The sequence below is a fragment of the Podarcis pityusensis genome (genome assembly GCF_964106645.2).
Source record: "Podarcis pityusensis genome assembly, chromosome: 5".
Lineage (NCBI taxonomy): Eukaryota > Metazoa > Chordata > Lepidosauria > Squamata > Lacertidae > Podarcis > Podarcis pityusensis.
Window position 1 is genome coordinate 17676831 of NC_138032.1, and position 18522 is coordinate 17695352.

Sequence of the window (18522 nt, forward strand, 5' to 3'; positions counted from 1 at the left end):
AAGAGTCTTGAGCATACCGAGTCTGATGACCAAAGTGCAAATAGTTCTTTGGAGGGAGGGTGACAGTTCTTTGGGAACTACATTCCTTGGTATTGGAGGAAGGAGACAGTTCAAGGGTAGAGAGGAAGAGGTGTGTGTCATCTGTGTATAAATGGTACTGAAGCCATGGTGTATGATAAGGTCACTTAAAGACAGTGTATATACAGAGAAGAGGGCCAATAACAGATCCAGGAGGAACTACCACAGAGAGGGAGAAACATGAGAGGATAAGCTCCCTCACAGACATAAAGACGGCTAAGCAAGAGATAACAGCATATATGATTGAAAGTAGAGACATCTTGGGATACAGGTGGCACTGTGGGTTAAACCACAGAGCCTAGGGCTTGCCAATCAGAAGGCTGGCGGTTCGAATCCCCGCAATGGGGTGAGCTCCTGTTGCTTGGTCCCTGCTCCTGCCAACCTAGCAGTTCGAAAACACGTCAAAGTGCAAGTAGATAAATAGGTACCGCTCCGGCATTTCTGTGCACTGCTCTGGTTCGCCAGAAGCGGCTTAGTCATGCTGGCCACATGACCCGGAAGCTGTACGTCGGCTCCCTCGGCCAATAAAGGGAGGTGAGCGCCACAACCCCAGAGTCGTCTGCGACTGGACCTAATGGTCAGGGGTCCCTTTACCCTTTACCTAGAGACATCTTATAAACAATGACAGCGTCTTCAACAGAATTGACTTTTTATGTTGACTTACGTTACTGTCATCCATGTTTTGGTTATAGAATACAAAGGATACTAGGTTCCAAGTACTTCCACTTTGTTGATCAGTTCCTTCCTGTTGCTGAATACCAGGGCCATGATAGATGATCCCATTTTTGCTTATTCCACCTTCTGGGAAATGAAATTGTCAGTGAGGCAAGTGAGGAATTGGTTGGACCTTATATTCTTGGCAGAGTTTGAGTTCCAACAGATGTTGGGGTACTTGAAGTCTCCCATGACTGCTATATCTCTCCTTTTTGAATGTTTGGTAATCTAAATTCTCTTTGACCATGCAGTAAACAGTATAATGTCACAATGCTATGTAGCCAATAAGTCTTGGATATGTGATAATGTCACTGAGGGCTAATGAGGACACTATGTAAATCAGGGATGGCTATCTGTGGACCTCCAGATGTTTTTTGACACCAGTTCCTACCAGGTCCAGGCAGCAAGTCTAACAGTTAGGCATTATCAGGGGGATCACTCAGTAACACCTGGAGGACCAAAGGTCAGTGTAAATGAATAAGTCAACTAGAGTTGAAATGTTCACCAGAAATCATGAAACCATTTCGCTTAGCTCAGTTTGTCATGTTTATAAAGGTACAACACAAGTAATATAACTGGCTGGTGTTGATTTTCATGCCTATGGATTGGAAGTGGATTGCATAGCAAAACTCCATAGCTTACCAATTCTTCTCATCAAAAAGAAATGCCTATGTAGGTCAAGTCATATATTTCATCCTCACCACCTCCAATTCTGATCACTGGTAGCAGCCTGGAAGGACCTCTGCCCAAGACATAGGTGGGGATTTTTTTTCATCCTGGGGGCCATCTTCCCTGCTGGTCAGATTTCCAGGGTCCATATACCAGTAGTGGACAAAACCAGAGGCAAAAGTGAACCTAGTCATAGGCAAAAGTGGGCAGGGCAATGAATGCAAATGTTACCTTTGCACTTTAGGCTAGTTTCTACACACACTTGCACACCCTACTCCAGGCAAGCAGGAAGCATGATCATACATCAAGGCACATTTCAGCCAAGGAAGAAGAGGAGGGATGAGGCAAAGCAAGGATAGAAAGGGGTGTGGCCTTAGGATGGGTGTGTGATGGGGAGGTGATGTGCCCTAAGGGCCAGACAGAGAGGTCTGGAGGGCCACAATTGTGATTAGGGTCTGAGGTTCCCCATCTCTGGCTTCAGACCTTGGAGAAGTACTGCCAGCCAAAATTAACAGCTGTGCAATGACATGGTATACTGCAAACTCATACTGGACATAGGCAAGCCCTCCAGGAGTGTTCTCAGAGTGGCTCAATCGTTTTCTGGAGGAAAATTCCAGATCCAGTCCTAGTGCTCAGGAAGGAATGGAGAAGTCAGTGAGGACAGACAGAGTCTGGTAGATCAAGAATTCTTTCCCCATTCACATTCTGATCCAAGTGGAGCAAGTAGTTTGTAATTTTGAAAGCCCACATTTCCAATAGTTACATTCCACTTCTGGACTTTGATGACTTTACCAATAGAGTATCTCTAATTCCTATGTAAGGGAGCAGCTCTCATTTAAGCCGACCTGCCTCATTCAACATGGCAAGCATGCTAGCATATTTAAGGACTTCTTATGATTTGTAGCAAACAGCAAAAAAGTGGGGGGGAATCATCATCACAGGAAGCTACATTGCCCCACACTTGTGTTAACAGCAATCAGGATGGAGGTATTGAGGGACATGCATACATCCTGGCCAACCCCCAAATTCTATTTGCAACCAGCGAAAACTAGGGCAAGTTCACCTTAGTTCAGGAGAGAGAGGCGGGGAGGGTATTTTGTCAGAAAACCAGCGTTCTGTAATGCTTTCCAAATGTCAAATGCAGGGAGCCTTGATGTAATCTGGATGTTGCTCGCACCAGAGCTGTGCGTAAACAGCCTCTCAAAATTCTCCACCCTGTTTGTGGGCAGAGAAATTGGAGGGACCGGTTCAATTCATTTCTCCAGGGAGAGAGGATGAGTGGAAATGATGAGACGTTACATCTTGCATCATAGAAAGATACATGGCCCCGTGGAGGGGTATGATCCAACTTCAAATGTCTAGTTCAGATGGAGCTTGGATGGTAAATGGTCCCAGGTTGCATTTCTGGAATTATCACACTGGGCTGCAAAAGATTCTTGGCCAAAACCAGTCAGAGTAGAGCAGCTATCTCCAACCCAGTGCCCTCCAGATGTTATTAGACTGTAACTCCCACCGTCCTTTACCATTGTCCATGCTGGCTGTGTTTGATGGGCATTGGATTCCATATACCTGGTAGGCACCAGGTCGGAGGAGACTACAATAAATCATACTGGGATAGATGGACGAATAGTTTCAACGCCTTTAAGGCAGCTTCCTCTAATCCATGACCAGGTAATGTAGAAATTCCAGTGAGAAATTTAGATGGGTATTTTGCTTTTGACTTAAATGGCAGGCAATAGTTGAACGTAAATGCCTACTACATATGGGTTGTGGTGAAACAGCTCCTAAACACTGTCATACCTTAATCATGCAATGAATCTGGGGCAGCTGTGCCTCTCCAGATGTTTTTGGACTACAACATCCATCATACCTGATGGCTAATGGTCAGGGCTGATAGAAGTTGTAGTCCAACAACATCTGGGATAGAGCTAGCCAACATGGTGCCCCCCTTTGTTGCTGTACTACAACTCCATGATGTCAGGAGTTGTGGTCCAAAAACATCTGGCAGGCATAAAATTGGCTCTGGTCTGGAGGGTCACAATTCAGCCACCGCTGGAATGACTGAAAAGAAAGCATTGAAGGTGTTTAAAGCAAAGGTATGTCACTGGTATTTTTTTTAAAACCCCCCCCCCCACAAAATACTATGGATCCAATGAGCCCTATGGGACAGCTCAGAGGAAGGAACGGGGATTTTAGAATAAGCAACGGTTCAAAGGAAACGGCTGCAGACTTGTATCTTCTGTAAGCGGCTCCCTAAGCTGCATACTTGAAATTATTCCTGCTCGCTAAATTTCCACATGCTTTGTGTCAGATTAAAAGTAGGTCATTGCAATGTGGATCAGGTACCTAAGCTCGTCTCTCCCTGAACTGAGAATCAGTGTCATAATCTGACCACATGCTGTAGCATGAAAACGTTTTCTCTAGGCAGGTGCCACCAGGACAAAATAAGCTCTTCCACGATTCTTTAAAAAATAAAGTAAAGCAGGCCTTCATTTCATGGTTGCCAGAGCATCATGAAACTGTCATGCTGGAGCCAATCTATCATCATTTGCAAACTCTAATGTTATTAAGGAGAGACAGGGAGGGAAATCACAGAGGGAGAAGAGGATTATATTCTCCCCCAAACTTTTTCAGGCTTCCAGATGAAAAACAAATAATCAATTGGAATGAATCAGTGAGATGAGAAATATTTACACAGGATTAAAAATAAAAGGTTATTAAACCATCACTTTCTTTCTTGATTTTGCACTGCTACCTTGCCTTATAAGAAGCACATCACAATTTATTTCTGAGCCTAACGAGACTGAGCCCTTCGTTTTTGCATTGCGTTTGCCGAAATATCATTTGTATTAAGAGTTTAAGGACATGGCACTTCTTTCCGGGATTTGGACCATTCAATCAATTGGCAGTTGAACTCCCCGCCCCCTGAAAAAGAAGTAATGCAGCAACAAGTGGAAAAGGGGCATTGTTTGCATAAAATTGACATTTCTATATAGATGCGCAAATTTAAAATAGTGACTACATTTATTTCAAAAAATGTATATACCACTTGATTGTTTAAAAAGGCACTCTCAAAGCGGTTTACAAAACTGCTCACTACTGGTGGTTGTATCAAACTAAGTCCTACTCAGAGTAGACCCATTGAATTGATGGGCCTAAGTTAATCACATCACTTCATTGGGTCTGTTCTGATTAGGACTAATATTGGATACCTTATATATTTTGGAAAGTTGCTTGATCACTATGCATTTCTACATCTCTTAAGATATTGTCACCACATTTTCCTTGATGGCTCCTGAGACCAAGAAGTATGTTTGGATACTAATGGATGCCATTTTGAATCAAGAACCTTTCAAAACTGTGAGGCTTTCAACCACTAGTATCTCAAAACTGCACTGGTGTGGTGTTTTGTTTTTTGTTTCTTGGAGTTTCTGAGCAATGCTGGGTACAAAGCTGGCCGTGATTTAAATAGAACTGTAATACATATCACCATAGTGGGAAATAGAGTTACTAGCTCATTCTGTTTACCTGCTCAGTCTGCTGTCCAGGTGCAAATTGCTGATGGGCAACTTCACAGATCCTGCTTCATTTTGTGAGATATATCATCTTTCTCATGGTTTTATTTTGAAACTAGACTTGGACGAGACACCCCTTAGCCTTCAAAGGCTGTCTTTCCTAAAGTAGGACTCATGGCCACTCTAAACCATTCCCATCTCTACATCCCTGGGGCCTTCAAGCATGTACAGGACCTGCATGGCTCATACAGGTAACAAATGTTGACTTGGCTCAAGCATCTTGGTCCATCAGCTCCAGTTAATTAGGTCTACGCATCAGATTCTGCTGCATCGGGATAAGAAACCATATCCACACCAAAGCTCTATGATTCTACACACAGCATTCACTCTTTTTAACAAACTTTTTAATAGATGGGAGCCTGCCATCTATTGCTGTGGTTAGGACAGGGGCAATTTGGTAGAGTGAGGCAGCCACCTCAAGGCATCAGATGCTGAGTGGCAAATAGTGGGCAGAGCTCTCTGTGCCCTGCTTCCTCTAAGCTAGCCTGCTGCCCTTAAGTATAGCCAAGGATGCTGTTCCATCACAAACTATGAAGTTGGAGTGACACGTTTGGCTTGTGTACATGGAATGGGCAAGTCGATCTCTTGCCCTTCACCCAAGGCAGCAAAATGTACTGGGCCATCCCTTTTTGGGGAGCCCACCCTGACCAGCTTTTTTCACCCTTCCCTCTGAAGAAGAAGAAGAAGAAGAGTAATTTTATTATTTATATGCCACCCATCTTGACTGGGTTGCCCCAGCCACCCTGGGTAGCTTCCAGAAAAATGTTACCAGCTGTATATAGGGACCATCACTCATTCATATAATCAGAAATATCCTGACCATCTTTATCCGTGCCCTGGCGAGCTCCAGATTGGCTTACTGCACTATCCTGCATGTGGACTGCTTTTGAAAATTGTTCTAACATTGCTACCATCTTTGCCCCCATTCAAAATTCTTGTGAAAGATGAGACCTCATCATGTATCCTTCCTCACGAGGACATTCTCAGTCCCATTTCAGAGCTCCCCTAAGTAGTGAAATCTTGTTTTAAAAGTGTACGTTCCCATGCAGCCCTTTGGACCATCTCAGAGAAGAATCCACCAAGAAGGTAGATCTCGAGCAGCACACATTATTTCAGGTGCTGCAGAACAAGCACATTCGTTCCAGAATGTGGGCTCCACCCCTATCCCAGATCTTCCTTTGGGTGCCCTCAGCAGATGTAGTGAAGAAGGTGGAGACAGCAGAAAAGGTCTTCTCAGTTTTGACACTCTGCCTACAGAATGCTCTCCCTAGGGAGACTTGTCTATGCCTACTTCAATATCTTTCTGCAAACAGGCCTTTTTTTTATTCTCCCAGCATTTTAATGTTTAGTGCATTATTTCATGCTGCTTTGGAGTTTTATTATTGATGTGTGTTGTGTTTTTATTTTCAAGCCAATACTGTACAGAAAGATGCATGCTGAAAAAAGGTGGACAAAGCCCTTTTCTGTTTCAGTCAGAAGTCTGCTCCATCTCATTTTGGATGGGATTTCCCCCCCCCCAAAGAACAGATGGGAAATCTGCCTTTAAACCATATGCATTTTGCATGCTCTTCTTTATGAAAAATAGGCACTTTCCGATGCTTTTCAGTTCATTACATCCATAAAACATGCATTTTGTATGCATCTCTTACATCAAACGGGTATTTTGCATGTACCAAAAACAGCGTTTAAAAATATCCAGAAGTGCTCAATCCAACTGGGAACCTGCAAGCAAGTTCAGGAGTCTTGGGTCAGCTTGGCCTGCTGTGAAAAGTGGACAAAAATAAATAAATAAATAAATCCTCCCATATCCCTAGCTGAAGCAGCAGCATATAATTCTTAAATCAAATATTCTGAGTGGGGAAAGACAGGAGAGTTCTGCAACTGAAGGTGTAGTGGTTAGGAGCAGTGGACTTGTAATCTGGTGAACCAGGTTTGCTTCCCCGCTCCTCCACATGCTGGGTGCCCTTGGGCTAGTCACACTTCTTTGAAGTCTCTCAGCCTCACTCACCTCACAGAATGCTTGTTGTGGGGGAGGAAGGGAAAAGAGATTGTTAGCCACTTTGAGACTCCTTAGGGTAGTGATAAAGCAGGGTATCAAATCCAAACTCTTCAGGTTCTGATGAGGACTCGAACTACAAACCTCCTCTCTGTGTACCAGTGACCCTTATGATGGTCTCCATCCTACTCCTAGGCTCCAACATGGCTTCTACGACAGATCATTGGGCTCCTAAATTTCAGTGGCGCCCTGCGCGATGCTAAAATTTGATGCCCAACCACACATTCTACAGCATTGCTTTGGTGCCCCCTGCAGAACGGCACCCAGTGCAGATGCACTAAAACAGCCCTAAAACCGACTCTGCCTTAGAGGCACACTGGTTCCTTCTAATCTATCCTGGCTGAAAATGGTCACAGCCTATGCCTGCAACAGCCAGTCTCTGCACTTGCCAATGTAGCTCCACCCACCACTAAGAGAAGCATTGTCAGGCTTCTCCAAACCATTCATGGGATTTAGCTCTCCAGCTTCCTAGCTGAAGCTGCAAATGTCTTTCTTCAAAATTCCTTTAATTTTTTCCTCCCTTTTGCGAGAGCACTCATATCAGCCTTCCCAAACTGGGTACTGTTTTGGACTACAACTCCCATCATCCTTGACAATTGGCTATGCTGCGTGGAGTTGATCAGCATAGATTCTCTTGAGCTGTCTTGATACAGACCAGCATCCTTGGTTTTACATGAGCGGATACAGTGGTCCATTTCCATTTTTAACCAAATGTACTCTTTGCATGGATCTTTTTTGCGGCACCCAAAAATGACCTTTTAGGGATATATGAAGCTACCTTATCCTGAATTGATCCAGTTAACTCAGTCTTGTCTACACTGACTAGCAGTGACTCTCCAAGATTTCAAACCGGGAACATTCCCAGCCTTACCTGGAGATGCCCAGAGTTGAAACAGAGACCTTCTGTATGCAAAGCATGTGCTGTACTACCAGGCTGCAGTCCATTGGATGGTCATCTGCCATGGATGCTTTAGTTGAGATTCCTGCATTGCAGGGGGTTGGACTAGATGACCCCTGGGCCCCTTCCAACTTTACATTTCTGTGATTCTATGATTTGTTGAACAAGAGACGAGCAACAAATCCCATTCTGTGACATTTTCTCGGGGCAGTATCTTAAGCTTCAGATTCACTTAGATAAACTGAATCCCCCCTCCCCTTCTCTCCTTGTAAATTATAAATGGCAAGTGTAAAGCAAGTATCAAACTGTGAAAGGGGTTGAGGGTTGAATGAGCAAAAAAGACTTCGGTGTTAACAGAAGCACCTAAGGTCTCTTCCGATTTCTCTGTTCGCAAACAGCTGCCTTTTGCTTTGTGCTTAAATGTGATATTTAGCACATGTGGTATTTTCAAGAAAAATATAGGCCATTTTCCTATAAATGTCAGACTTCTTATGTGGAGAATATGCTGAAAGCAGATAGCGTACACAGTGCCAAGCAAACCTTTCACTGAGTTTTGGGTTTATTTTTTATAACACGCCCACGCATGCACACATGCTCACAAACACAATTAATCTGGGAAATGTTGTATTTATCCAGTATCTCATACTTTCAGTACATTATTGAGGCATTTTATTATCAAGTACATCATGATTATGTAAGGTGAGTAGATAAAGCTCAGTGAGGGACGGAAAACATCTTCAACATGTGTTTTTTTATTAAAAAAATGAAATGAAAATGAAAACAGCTGAATTAAAATGCCATCATAATTTCCTTTTTAAAATAGGTTAAAGCAGAGGTGTACCTTCCAGGGCGATTTCCCTGAGCACAATTTTTTTGAGGGGCACACCTTTGCAGCTGCCACCCCAACCAGAGGCGCTCTCCATCCCACACCTGAGCAACATGCCAAACAGGAGCAGGGAAAGGATGGGCTCCTGTATCTCTCAGCAGCGCAGCATCCCTTGATGGCAGGGGAGGTGGGCAGATGGCGAGATTCACAGCAATGGTGGTAGTGGCACCCTAACCTGAGGAGGCGCACATATATGTCCTGCCGGTGCTCTGCAGCTCCGTCTGGCAGCAGCAGCAACGCCACATGGAGGTGCTGGTTAGGATGCACAACACGTGCCTTGATAGGTGCAACGCTTACGTTGCCCTGGGCACTGGCAACCCACGCTATGCCACTGAGTTAAAGCAAAGCCTACACTTACCTCTTCAGACTGAATCCATGTTCCAGTAGGAACACATGAAGCTGCTTTTTACAGAGTAAAACCATTGGTCCCTCTAGCTGAATATTGTCGATACCAGAGGTGGATATTTCAGGCCTCCAACCTCCACCAGCCCTAGCTAGCATAGTCAATTATCAGTGGTGATGGGAACTGTAGTCTAGTACCCTGCCTACATTCAATAACAGTGCCTTTCTGGAATTTCAGAGAAGGCCTCCCCCTCACCCTGGAGATACCATGGACTGAACCTGGGATCTCTTGGGTACATAGCTACTGAGCCATAGTCCTTCCCCAAAAGGTGGTGGGGTGGGGAGGAGGTTATGAAGCTAACTGTCATCCAGTTTTGTTTTCTCCAGAATATGCTATTCAAAAATATACTGCCTCAGAACTATTTATCGTGGCCAGAAATAGAACTGGCTGCAATTAATTTGTCCATTCCTTTTTAAAGAAGCCATTTAGGCTAATGGCCATCACTAGAGAATTCTGAGCATTAATATTCCCTTGTGAAAAGAAGGATTTTATATTGTCAGAAAAGGAAAGAAATTAACTGCCAGCTTGACAACCGTTACAATTAGAGGCCAGATTCTAGCAGGTTATTCACCCAACCAACTCTGTTTTTCATACTGCGTGTGAACACATTTCTATGCCCAATTTTTATAGATAATAAATTTAAAATTGAATGGAACTTATGATTTTGAAATGCAATGCTTTTGTGGACGTCTTTTTAGGCTGCAATTCTATGTATGCATACCTGGGAATAAGGCTAAATACAAACCATGCCTTTAAATCACATTTAAAGCATGCACACGCGCGCACGCACGCGCGCACACACACACACACACACAGGCTCCTGGGAAATGGAGTTTCTTAAGGGTGCTGTAGCTATGAAGGAGGTAAACTGCAGTTCCCACAATTCTTTGGGGGTGATTTAAAGTTACGATGTCCCATTGAATTCAATAGGACTTACTTCTGAGAGGATGTCCATAGGAATGACTGTTAATCTTGAATATATCCATTAAGAGGTATTGGGACCTGCTACCTTCTCAGCTATTAAGAAACCAACTGCTAAAGAGGGCTTGAGAACTGAATACACACAACTGAATGGCTTGATTTACTTACATGCTCATTGGAAAAAGGAAATTGTAGCCATTGTGTAAACAATAAATTTGTCCATCCACAGCTGGGCAATGTCTTGAACAGGATCAAACAATATGTTGCAAAAGTTTTGGATGTCCACATCCAGCACAACCACATGATCTATCATGCCAGCTTCCATTATGTTTCCATTGTGTTGCAGATAAATTATCTCTACCTCACTGGGTCCCTGGGACCAGATGAACAATTGCCCCATCTCTCCCTTTGGAGAATTTACTCCTGTGTGCAGATCAATAACCCTCCAGCCTCACTGACTCATTAAACCATTAAAACACACACACACACACACACACACACACACACAAAACCCTACAAAAATATTGCATGCCTTTGCAAAACTATAGCGTTACAAAATGGACACTTCCCTTGTTTTGCATGTAGGACTGTCTGCCTACACAAAATGCATAGCAGAACATTTATGAAAAAAGAATGGATGTTTGTAGTAGATAGAAATGGGCAATTTGCTGGGCTAATGTCACGTGGCCCTTGGCCCAATTTGAAAAGCCAGTTCTGAGCTCTGGCGAAAGTGATTTGTTCCTCGCCTAGCAGCCCAGTGGGAGAGGAGAAAGAGCAGAAAGAGAGGTCTTAGAAAGAAGGAGTTAAATGTGGTAGCCCCACCCACTTTTATATCTGGCCCCACCTATTACTAGCATGTGGCCCCTGACAGATTACTTCCAAGAGAATGAAGGCCTTAACAAGGGGAGGGAAGGGGTTGCCTGCACCCGGTCTAAGAAAAAAGGAGCACATCTTTTGCTTAAATTATTAAGACCACTCCACAAACATCCCCAGTGCCAATAGACCTATTGCTTTATATGCATGCTGGTAACATTTAAACATAACATTTAATATTTAAGAGCTTCTTAGAAGCCATTTCTACAAATCCTTTTCCACTGCTGGCCACATTTCTTTTAATTTGTTCTCTCCTCGATGCATCACTCGACTTGGAGGGTGATTGAAATTCATGTACCTAATGAGCTCAAGTTGTAGTTTATCTTGAGAATAATCCAATAGAGGAGCAAATTCAATAGTGGTGTTGACATTATTCCAGTTGGATTATTCACTCAGAAACCATCTGCTGATTATTCTTAAACCTGTTGGCAACAAGGGAGCAAATCGTATTCTTCACCTTCCTCACTTTTGGGTGGGGAATCTTGCCAAAGAAGAAAGGAAGGAAGAAAAGCGGTTTTTTAAGGGCGCTGTTACAGAGCCAGGAACAATCCATATCGACATGGCCTATGTTATCATATGATACGAGGACACCATAACTGCATGTTGATGCACAGGTCTCTATTTTATGATGTCACAGCACTAACTCTGAGCTGGCTGACCTGCATTTTGAAAAGTGAATCATGGGGGATGAGCAGACTGAAGGACAACCGGTATGAATCCAATAGATACATAGATAGATGTAATGTGGAAACCACCTCCACAGTGTAAAAGTGCTGGTTGTTTGGAAGCACTGCCATCAATCCCATTATCAACACATTTCTGTGCTGTGGGCTGCAATTTCTCAGAAGATAACTTTCTGAAGACATTTCTTTAAAAGCTCTTTCTTGTCCCCCCACACTTACAAAACCAAATATTAAAAGCAAGTGTAAAAACATGGGTTAATAACATCTGAAACCACTCACTGAAAATATGGATAAAAGACAGGTCCACAGCACTGGTGGAGGAAGAGGAGTGCGGGAGGAGCACACCGCCCCCAGCAGTGTGATCCCAGTGGGGTGCCATCGTGGCTGCCCCCCCGCCCACGCTGGGCGCCATGCTCCTGCAGGCAGTGTGCCCGGCCCCCAGGCCGCACACCATGCCCCTGTGGGCAGCATATCATGCCCCCAGGATGGGTCCCCACCTGCTCTCCGCCCCCCGGTACCTGAGCATGAAGCTCCACCACTGGTCCACAGCCCACTAAAATCCCACCCCACTAAAAGATAACAAGAAAATTAAGGTCCAAAGGACTGCTGAAGAAAAATGATTTTGATTGTTGCCTAAAAACAAATAGTGATAGGGCCAGGTATGCTGCCGCCCCCCCTCCACCCACGCCCTGAGGAGATTCATGGAGAAGGACCCAGGTTGGTTCATGTAGGGTAAGGCGGTCCTTGAGGCATTGAATATTCACTGAATATTCTCCATCATTGTTTGTGGGGGCTGACACTGCTACTTGCCCCACCATTCATAAAATGGCTGAGAATTGGTGTAGGTCTTGGGCATGGCCTGGGGTATCAAAGAAAGAAGGAAAGAAATAAGGAAGTTAGTGATAAGGCCAGGCATACCTCTGCTAATGATGAGATCCACCCCTGAGAAACTGCTGGAGAATTTCTCTCCTGTCCTCTACACTGGAGAAACTCGGTGGAAAAGCTATTTCCAATTTCTTTGCCCACAAACAGGGGGGATAATTTTGAGAGGCCATTTCTGCACACCTGTATTAGGGCCATCAAAAGGACAAGAAGCAAAAAGGCAGTGTGTGTTTGTTGCATGATGTGCAATTTTGGTTTCTGTTGTATGGAAATAACTTTACACTAAAATCCCACACTACAACCTACTCAGAAGCAAGTTAAGTAAGCATAGGATTGTCAGTTTTAAGTTCTATCAGTTTCTCAATCTTAAGCTTGCTTTGTCGCATTTTCACATTGCATTTTTTTCTTTAAAAACAGCATGAAATATTGCACACATTCTTCCTAACATATGCAATTTTGTTTGCAACATGGCCTACTATACACCTTTTTTGCAAGCAATTTTCTCTGATATAATGTTTTATATGCTAATTTTACTCATATATGCATTTTGGTGCACACTTGTGGGTTAGAGAACTGCATCACAAAATTTGGAGAAGTGCGAATTTTTCAGGAGAGCTGTGTTTTGGTTGGCTTATTGGTTCAGGAATTGCAAATCGGGGAAGATCACATTCCAATGCCAAGCGAACCAATTTCTTCCCTGTCTCCACCCTCCAGAATTCTAAAGAAATTCTAAAGAACCCTGAGAAAGAGGCAGAAAAATAGAAACTTCTTTCCTAGGAGACAAATACTTCCAAAAAGTTGGAAGACAGATGTTGGTACAACACTGGGATTTATAGTCTTCTTGTGGAGAACAGTCAATGGCCAGCCTGGGAGAGACAATTCACCACAGTATCTAAACATCTTTTACTGCCAAGGGCAGGGGTCACCAAGCTTTTTTGAGCCAGTGGGCACATGTGGAACTTCCTCAGAATGCCATGATTGCCAGCCACAGCATGCCTGCTGTAGGGGCATGGCACAACACCAAATGGGTACCAAGGAGGGTTGGCATGTCAGAAAATGGCTACTGTGACATAATGTGTGTGGCATCATGGCTGATGCAAATAAAAGAGAAGAAATAGATATAATAGCACAAAATGGTTTGGGAATTCCCTCAGCCCATAAGCCATCTCATAAATATGGAGAAAACAGACCTACATAAACCATGCCTACACTCATTTACAGAGAGACCCTCTTGGTATCTCTCTTTTGTTCAGAACAGATGGGAAGGTGGGTGTCCATTCCTGGCATCCAGTGACATGTGGCATGTTGTCATGGAATGGCTGGATGCAGAGGAACGGTGGGAGGAACCAGCTGGAGAACCACCAAGGGAAGAATCCTCAGAGCCCGGGGAGTGGTGGTGGGACAATGATGAATGGTCAGAGGGAGAAGAGGAGACCAGGAAGAGGAGGTGTCAGAAGATGAAGAAGTAACAGGGTGAGCTGGGAAAGCTGGTGACAGAGAGAAGTCAAGAGGCAGAAGCTAAAGCAAGAGAGTGGGATGAGGGAGCCCAAGAGGCAGAGGTAAGTCAGGCTGGTGAAGAGTCACAGGTGTTTCCCTCTTCTGCTGCAACAAGCTCCCCTCCACCCTTGTCTCTCAGAACCAGAAGAGGCATGAAGAGGGTGGAGGCGAGGTTGGCTACATGTAAGCCCTGGAGAGGAGGGAAGTTAGATGGCTGTGAGGACGTGGAGGCTTTCAGTCTCAGAAACTGATTTTTATGGAGTAAGACCACCAGGAGTGAGCTCATTAGGCCTGGTGCTCAACCAAGTCTGTGCAGATTGTGTTTTTGCTAATACAGTAGTACATCGGGATGCAAACAGAGCCCCGTTCCGGAGCCCTGATCACATCCTGAATAGAATGTAAGACATGATGGCGCGTCTGCGCATGTGCGGGTCGCGTTTTGCCACTTCCGCGCATGCACGTGACATCATTTTGAGCGTCTGTGCATGCGCGAGTGGCAAAACTCGGAAGTAACACGCTCCATTACTTCCAGGTTGCCACGGAGAGCAACCCGAAAGCACTCAATCTGAAGCACATTCAACCCGAGGTATGACTGTAGAGTCAACTAACTCCAATTTTGGACTATGTGATTATTGATCAGCATGCTCCTGTGATATGCATTCAGTGTAAGAGATGCTGAGCTGGTGCAAATTAGAAGAGTAAGCAGTTCCTCATCTATTGTATAATTTTGAGGGGATATTTCCTGAGACCTTTTGCAAACACCTTAGGAGTCACTGGCAGGTGGATCCCATGCCAGTGATCCCTGGTCTAGGGATCTGCTCCAACATTTTACCTTCTTGGCTCAGCACCTGAGGCATAGCTATGAATTCCTGATTCCAGCCCCAGCAGTTGCATCACATCTATGTGTAGTTGGCAATGAACTTTGGGAGCGGGGGGCACCCATAGGGTAAATGTTGCCTATCATTGCTGTAAAGCAATAATAATTCCTGTTTTTACAGATAATGCACCTGAGGTTGAGAGACAGCAACTTGTCCAAGGATACCCCATGACCTTTTGGCTGAAGACGGATTTGAATCTGACACAAGCTTTCTATGCACTGGACCAGACTGCCTGTCAGTTCAATAATTAATATGTACTCATTCATATGTAGTATTTTGTGTGTGGCTTTTCTTCAAAATGCAATCAAAGCAACTTTCAGTTAAAAATGATGACGTTGTTAAATTTGCATACACCAACATCCCAGCAATGGCATCAATTGTTTAAGAAAGGGCACCAAAATGAATCTTGCAGACCACAGAATTAATGCTTCATTTCATTGCCATGAATCAAAACAACTCAGAACAGAGTCAGAAGTGGGAAAAGTCTGAAGGATGGTACTCAGATGGTGAAAAGAAACAGCATCCTAACTGACCTTATGTGGAGATTAAGGGCCTATCCATACCTCAGCTTAATATGGGTTGTGAACCCCTTCTGTCTCCTTAAATTCCCCTCATTCATGTATTCTTCTCTTCCAGTTATCGCTGTTCCACAATTTCTCCTCCCTAAATCCAGAGGTTTGCATGCTTTGAAAATACAAATTGGAGAGCTGTATCAATAGCACAGGGAATCCCTTAATTTAGAAGGAGAAAGTGTGGGACAGCAGTAGTTGGAGAAACCCATGCGGACAAAAAGGCACAAGGATTCACCATCCACATTAAGCCAAAGTGTGGAGAGGCACTAGGGAAGACAGATTCCTTGAGAACTGAAGATAGCTTGATTCAAGGTTATTTTCTAAATTTAGTGGATGTATTCAAGGTCTCGGGACGCAGGTGGCGCTGTGGGTTAAACCACAGAGCCTAGGACTTGCTGATCAGAAGGTCGGCGGTTCGGGAGACAAAGGAAAATACAGTTATAAATATGAAGAAGAGCCGCGGAAGGGACATGGAAGGGACTTAAGGGCCTCGGATATAAGATTACCAGGTTAATGCGCTAGATTGATGAGATAAAAAGGACTGACAAAACCCGGGACCAGGAGGAAGAGATGCTGGATGAAGATTGGATTTTTTTTTATTTCTTTTTTATTATTAGGATTGTTTTATAAAATTGATGAATGTTAGAAAAATGTTGGAACGAAATTATTTGGCTTTAGCAAAAATGTTTAAAGAATTATGTAAGAATATTATGGTTATGAGAAGTTGGTAAAAATAAGATTTAAGTTTTAGGTTTTAAGGTTTTTTATAGTAAGATAAGATTAAAATAGATTAAGGTAATGTAATGACAGAATATTATGAAATATGGAAAGGATTTGCTGCAACAATTAACAACTAGGATACAAAAAAAGGGAGGAGGAGGAGGTCAAAGAAAGAAGGTAATGACAGTTAAGGATTTGAGAATAATGGATTTGTTTTTAAATGTTTGTGGTATATTTTTGTCTTTTGATCGTGTTGTGCTATTTTTTGATTTTGATTTTGATTAATTTGTATTGTTTGATGTGGTTTGTTTTTTCTTTCTCTTTTTCTACCTTGTTTTCTTTTGTAATTCTAAAAAATTTTCAATAAATATCATTTAAAAAACAACAACAGAAGGTTGGCGGTTCGAATCCCCGCGATGGGGTGAACTCCCGTGGCTCGGTCCCTGCTCCTGCCAACCTAGCAGTTCGAAAGCACGTCAAAGTGCAAGTAGATGAATAGGAACCGCTCTGGCGGAAAGGTAAACCGCGTTTCCATGTGCTGCTCTGGTTCACCAGAAGCGGCTTAGTCATGCTGGCCACATGACCCGGAAGCTGTACGCCGGCTCCCTTGGCCAATAAAGCGAGATGAGCGCCGCAACCCCAGAGTCGGTCACGACTGGACCTAATGGTCAAGGGTCCCTTTACCTTTTTATTCAAGGTCTCAGTATGAGTGGATGCAATCACTGCATCATTCGGAAGCACTAAGGCCTGGGAGGGGTGCTGACTTCTAGAACTGTAATTTCATCCTTAAAAAAACAAAAAGTTTGGTTATTTATTATTATTCATTTAAATATTTCCTCTCTCTCTTCAGCCAGAAAAAGCTGCCCAAAGCAGTTTACAGATCAATCAAGGCAAGGCAGAAGATAAGGAATGAATCAAGGAGATAATTCTGGGACCTACCATTTCATCATGAAGATGGGAATCTTCATTTAAGAGGTGGATGCACTATCCTGCAGAGAAATACCTGCTCCCATCAGTGGAGCAACAATACCAAGAAGAATTCTGGCTCTACAATGATTCCCGATGGTGAATCAACCCAACAGGGAAGCAACCCAACAGAACAGTTGCAGAAGTTCCAGGGCAATGAATGGCAGCTGCAGAAACTCATGGTTTGCTCAGGTTATGCTCCCTGTGGACTGTGCCTATTATTATATTATTTTATTTAAGCTTCAAAAGCACAGGGGATTTGTCTTATGAAGATCTTGATTTTTGTTTCCAGGTTGCAGCTACCATCAGGACCATTATCAACATGGCACATTTAATTTCCAGATTTATTTATTTTTTAAAAAAGATTGCTGTTGCATTCTCCTAAGTAACAGCTGGATTTTGTATTTTCATATATGGGGCCTAAACCACTGTATTTTCATGGGAAGCTGCCCTCTCCTGAGTCAGACCATTGGCCCAACTAACTCAGTATGTTCTACTCTGTTGGGCAGTAGCTCTTCAGGACTTCCCCAGAGCTCCTGGGGATTGAACCTGGGACCTTCTGCATGAAAAGCAGATGCTCTACCATGGAGCTATGGCTCTCAGAAGCAGTTTTGTCTTCCTAGCAGCTCTAGGTGCAACCCAAAACCTGCAGAGCACCTAAAGAACCCCATTTCCATGTCTGCTACCTCCTCCCTCATTCCATCTTAAAGGTGTGACCAGATGCACATTTCACTGTTTCACTTTTTTTTGTGCCCCCCTCTCCATTGCCAGCCTTGCCCCATTTATCATGTAGCCTGATGAAGAGTTCTGCAGAACTCAAAAGTTTGCACACATTTTTGGTTGGCCTAATAAAGGTCTTACAATAGGATGGATTTTGGTGTTTTCCTTATGAGCCACCATGGCTTCCTTTACTCTTTGCATTCTTCTAACCATTATCCGATAGCCATAAGGCAGCTCGGCTGAGCAAAAGAGACAAATCCGGTAACTGATTAAAATTGAGAATGGTATTAGAACTGAAATGACACCCCATGCAGAGATTAAGGAAAACAAACTCCCCAACAGATGGTTCCTTACCTGAGTTGAAGAGTTCTAGGTCTGTGCATGAGTGGGTGGAATCACTTTAATGTTTTCAAGCACAAAAGGGGTTTCAGTGCAACCTAGTTTTAATTTCACCATATTTTCAAGTTCTTTTCTGAGCACAGTTCAAAGTGTTGGTGGTGACCTTTAAAGCCCTAAACAGCCTCAGCCCAG

At 43.6% G+C, this 18522-nt stretch overlaps 1 protein-coding gene across 3 annotated transcripts in view; it reads left to right on the forward strand.

Annotated features, from left to right (window-relative positions):
* The window catches only part of SLITRK3 (SLIT and NTRK like family member 3), a 39767-nt gene extending 21631 nt beyond the window's left edge, over positions 1 to 18136 (forward strand). For 2 of the 3 annotated variants that reach the window (XM_081007853.1, XM_081007854.1), the window contains exons 3-4: positions 15134 to 15247; positions 17156 to 18136. In XM_081007853.1, the coding sequence (XP_080863979.1) occupies positions 15134 to 15247; positions 17156 to 17211 (170 nt within the window). In that variant the 3' untranslated portion in view covers positions 17212 to 18136. Of the gene's footprint in view, positions 1 to 15133; positions 15248 to 17155 lie in introns of those variants that run through there. The other variant, XR_013987032.1, reaches the window with a different exon arrangement.
* Positions 18137 to 18522: the final 386 nt, after the last annotated feature.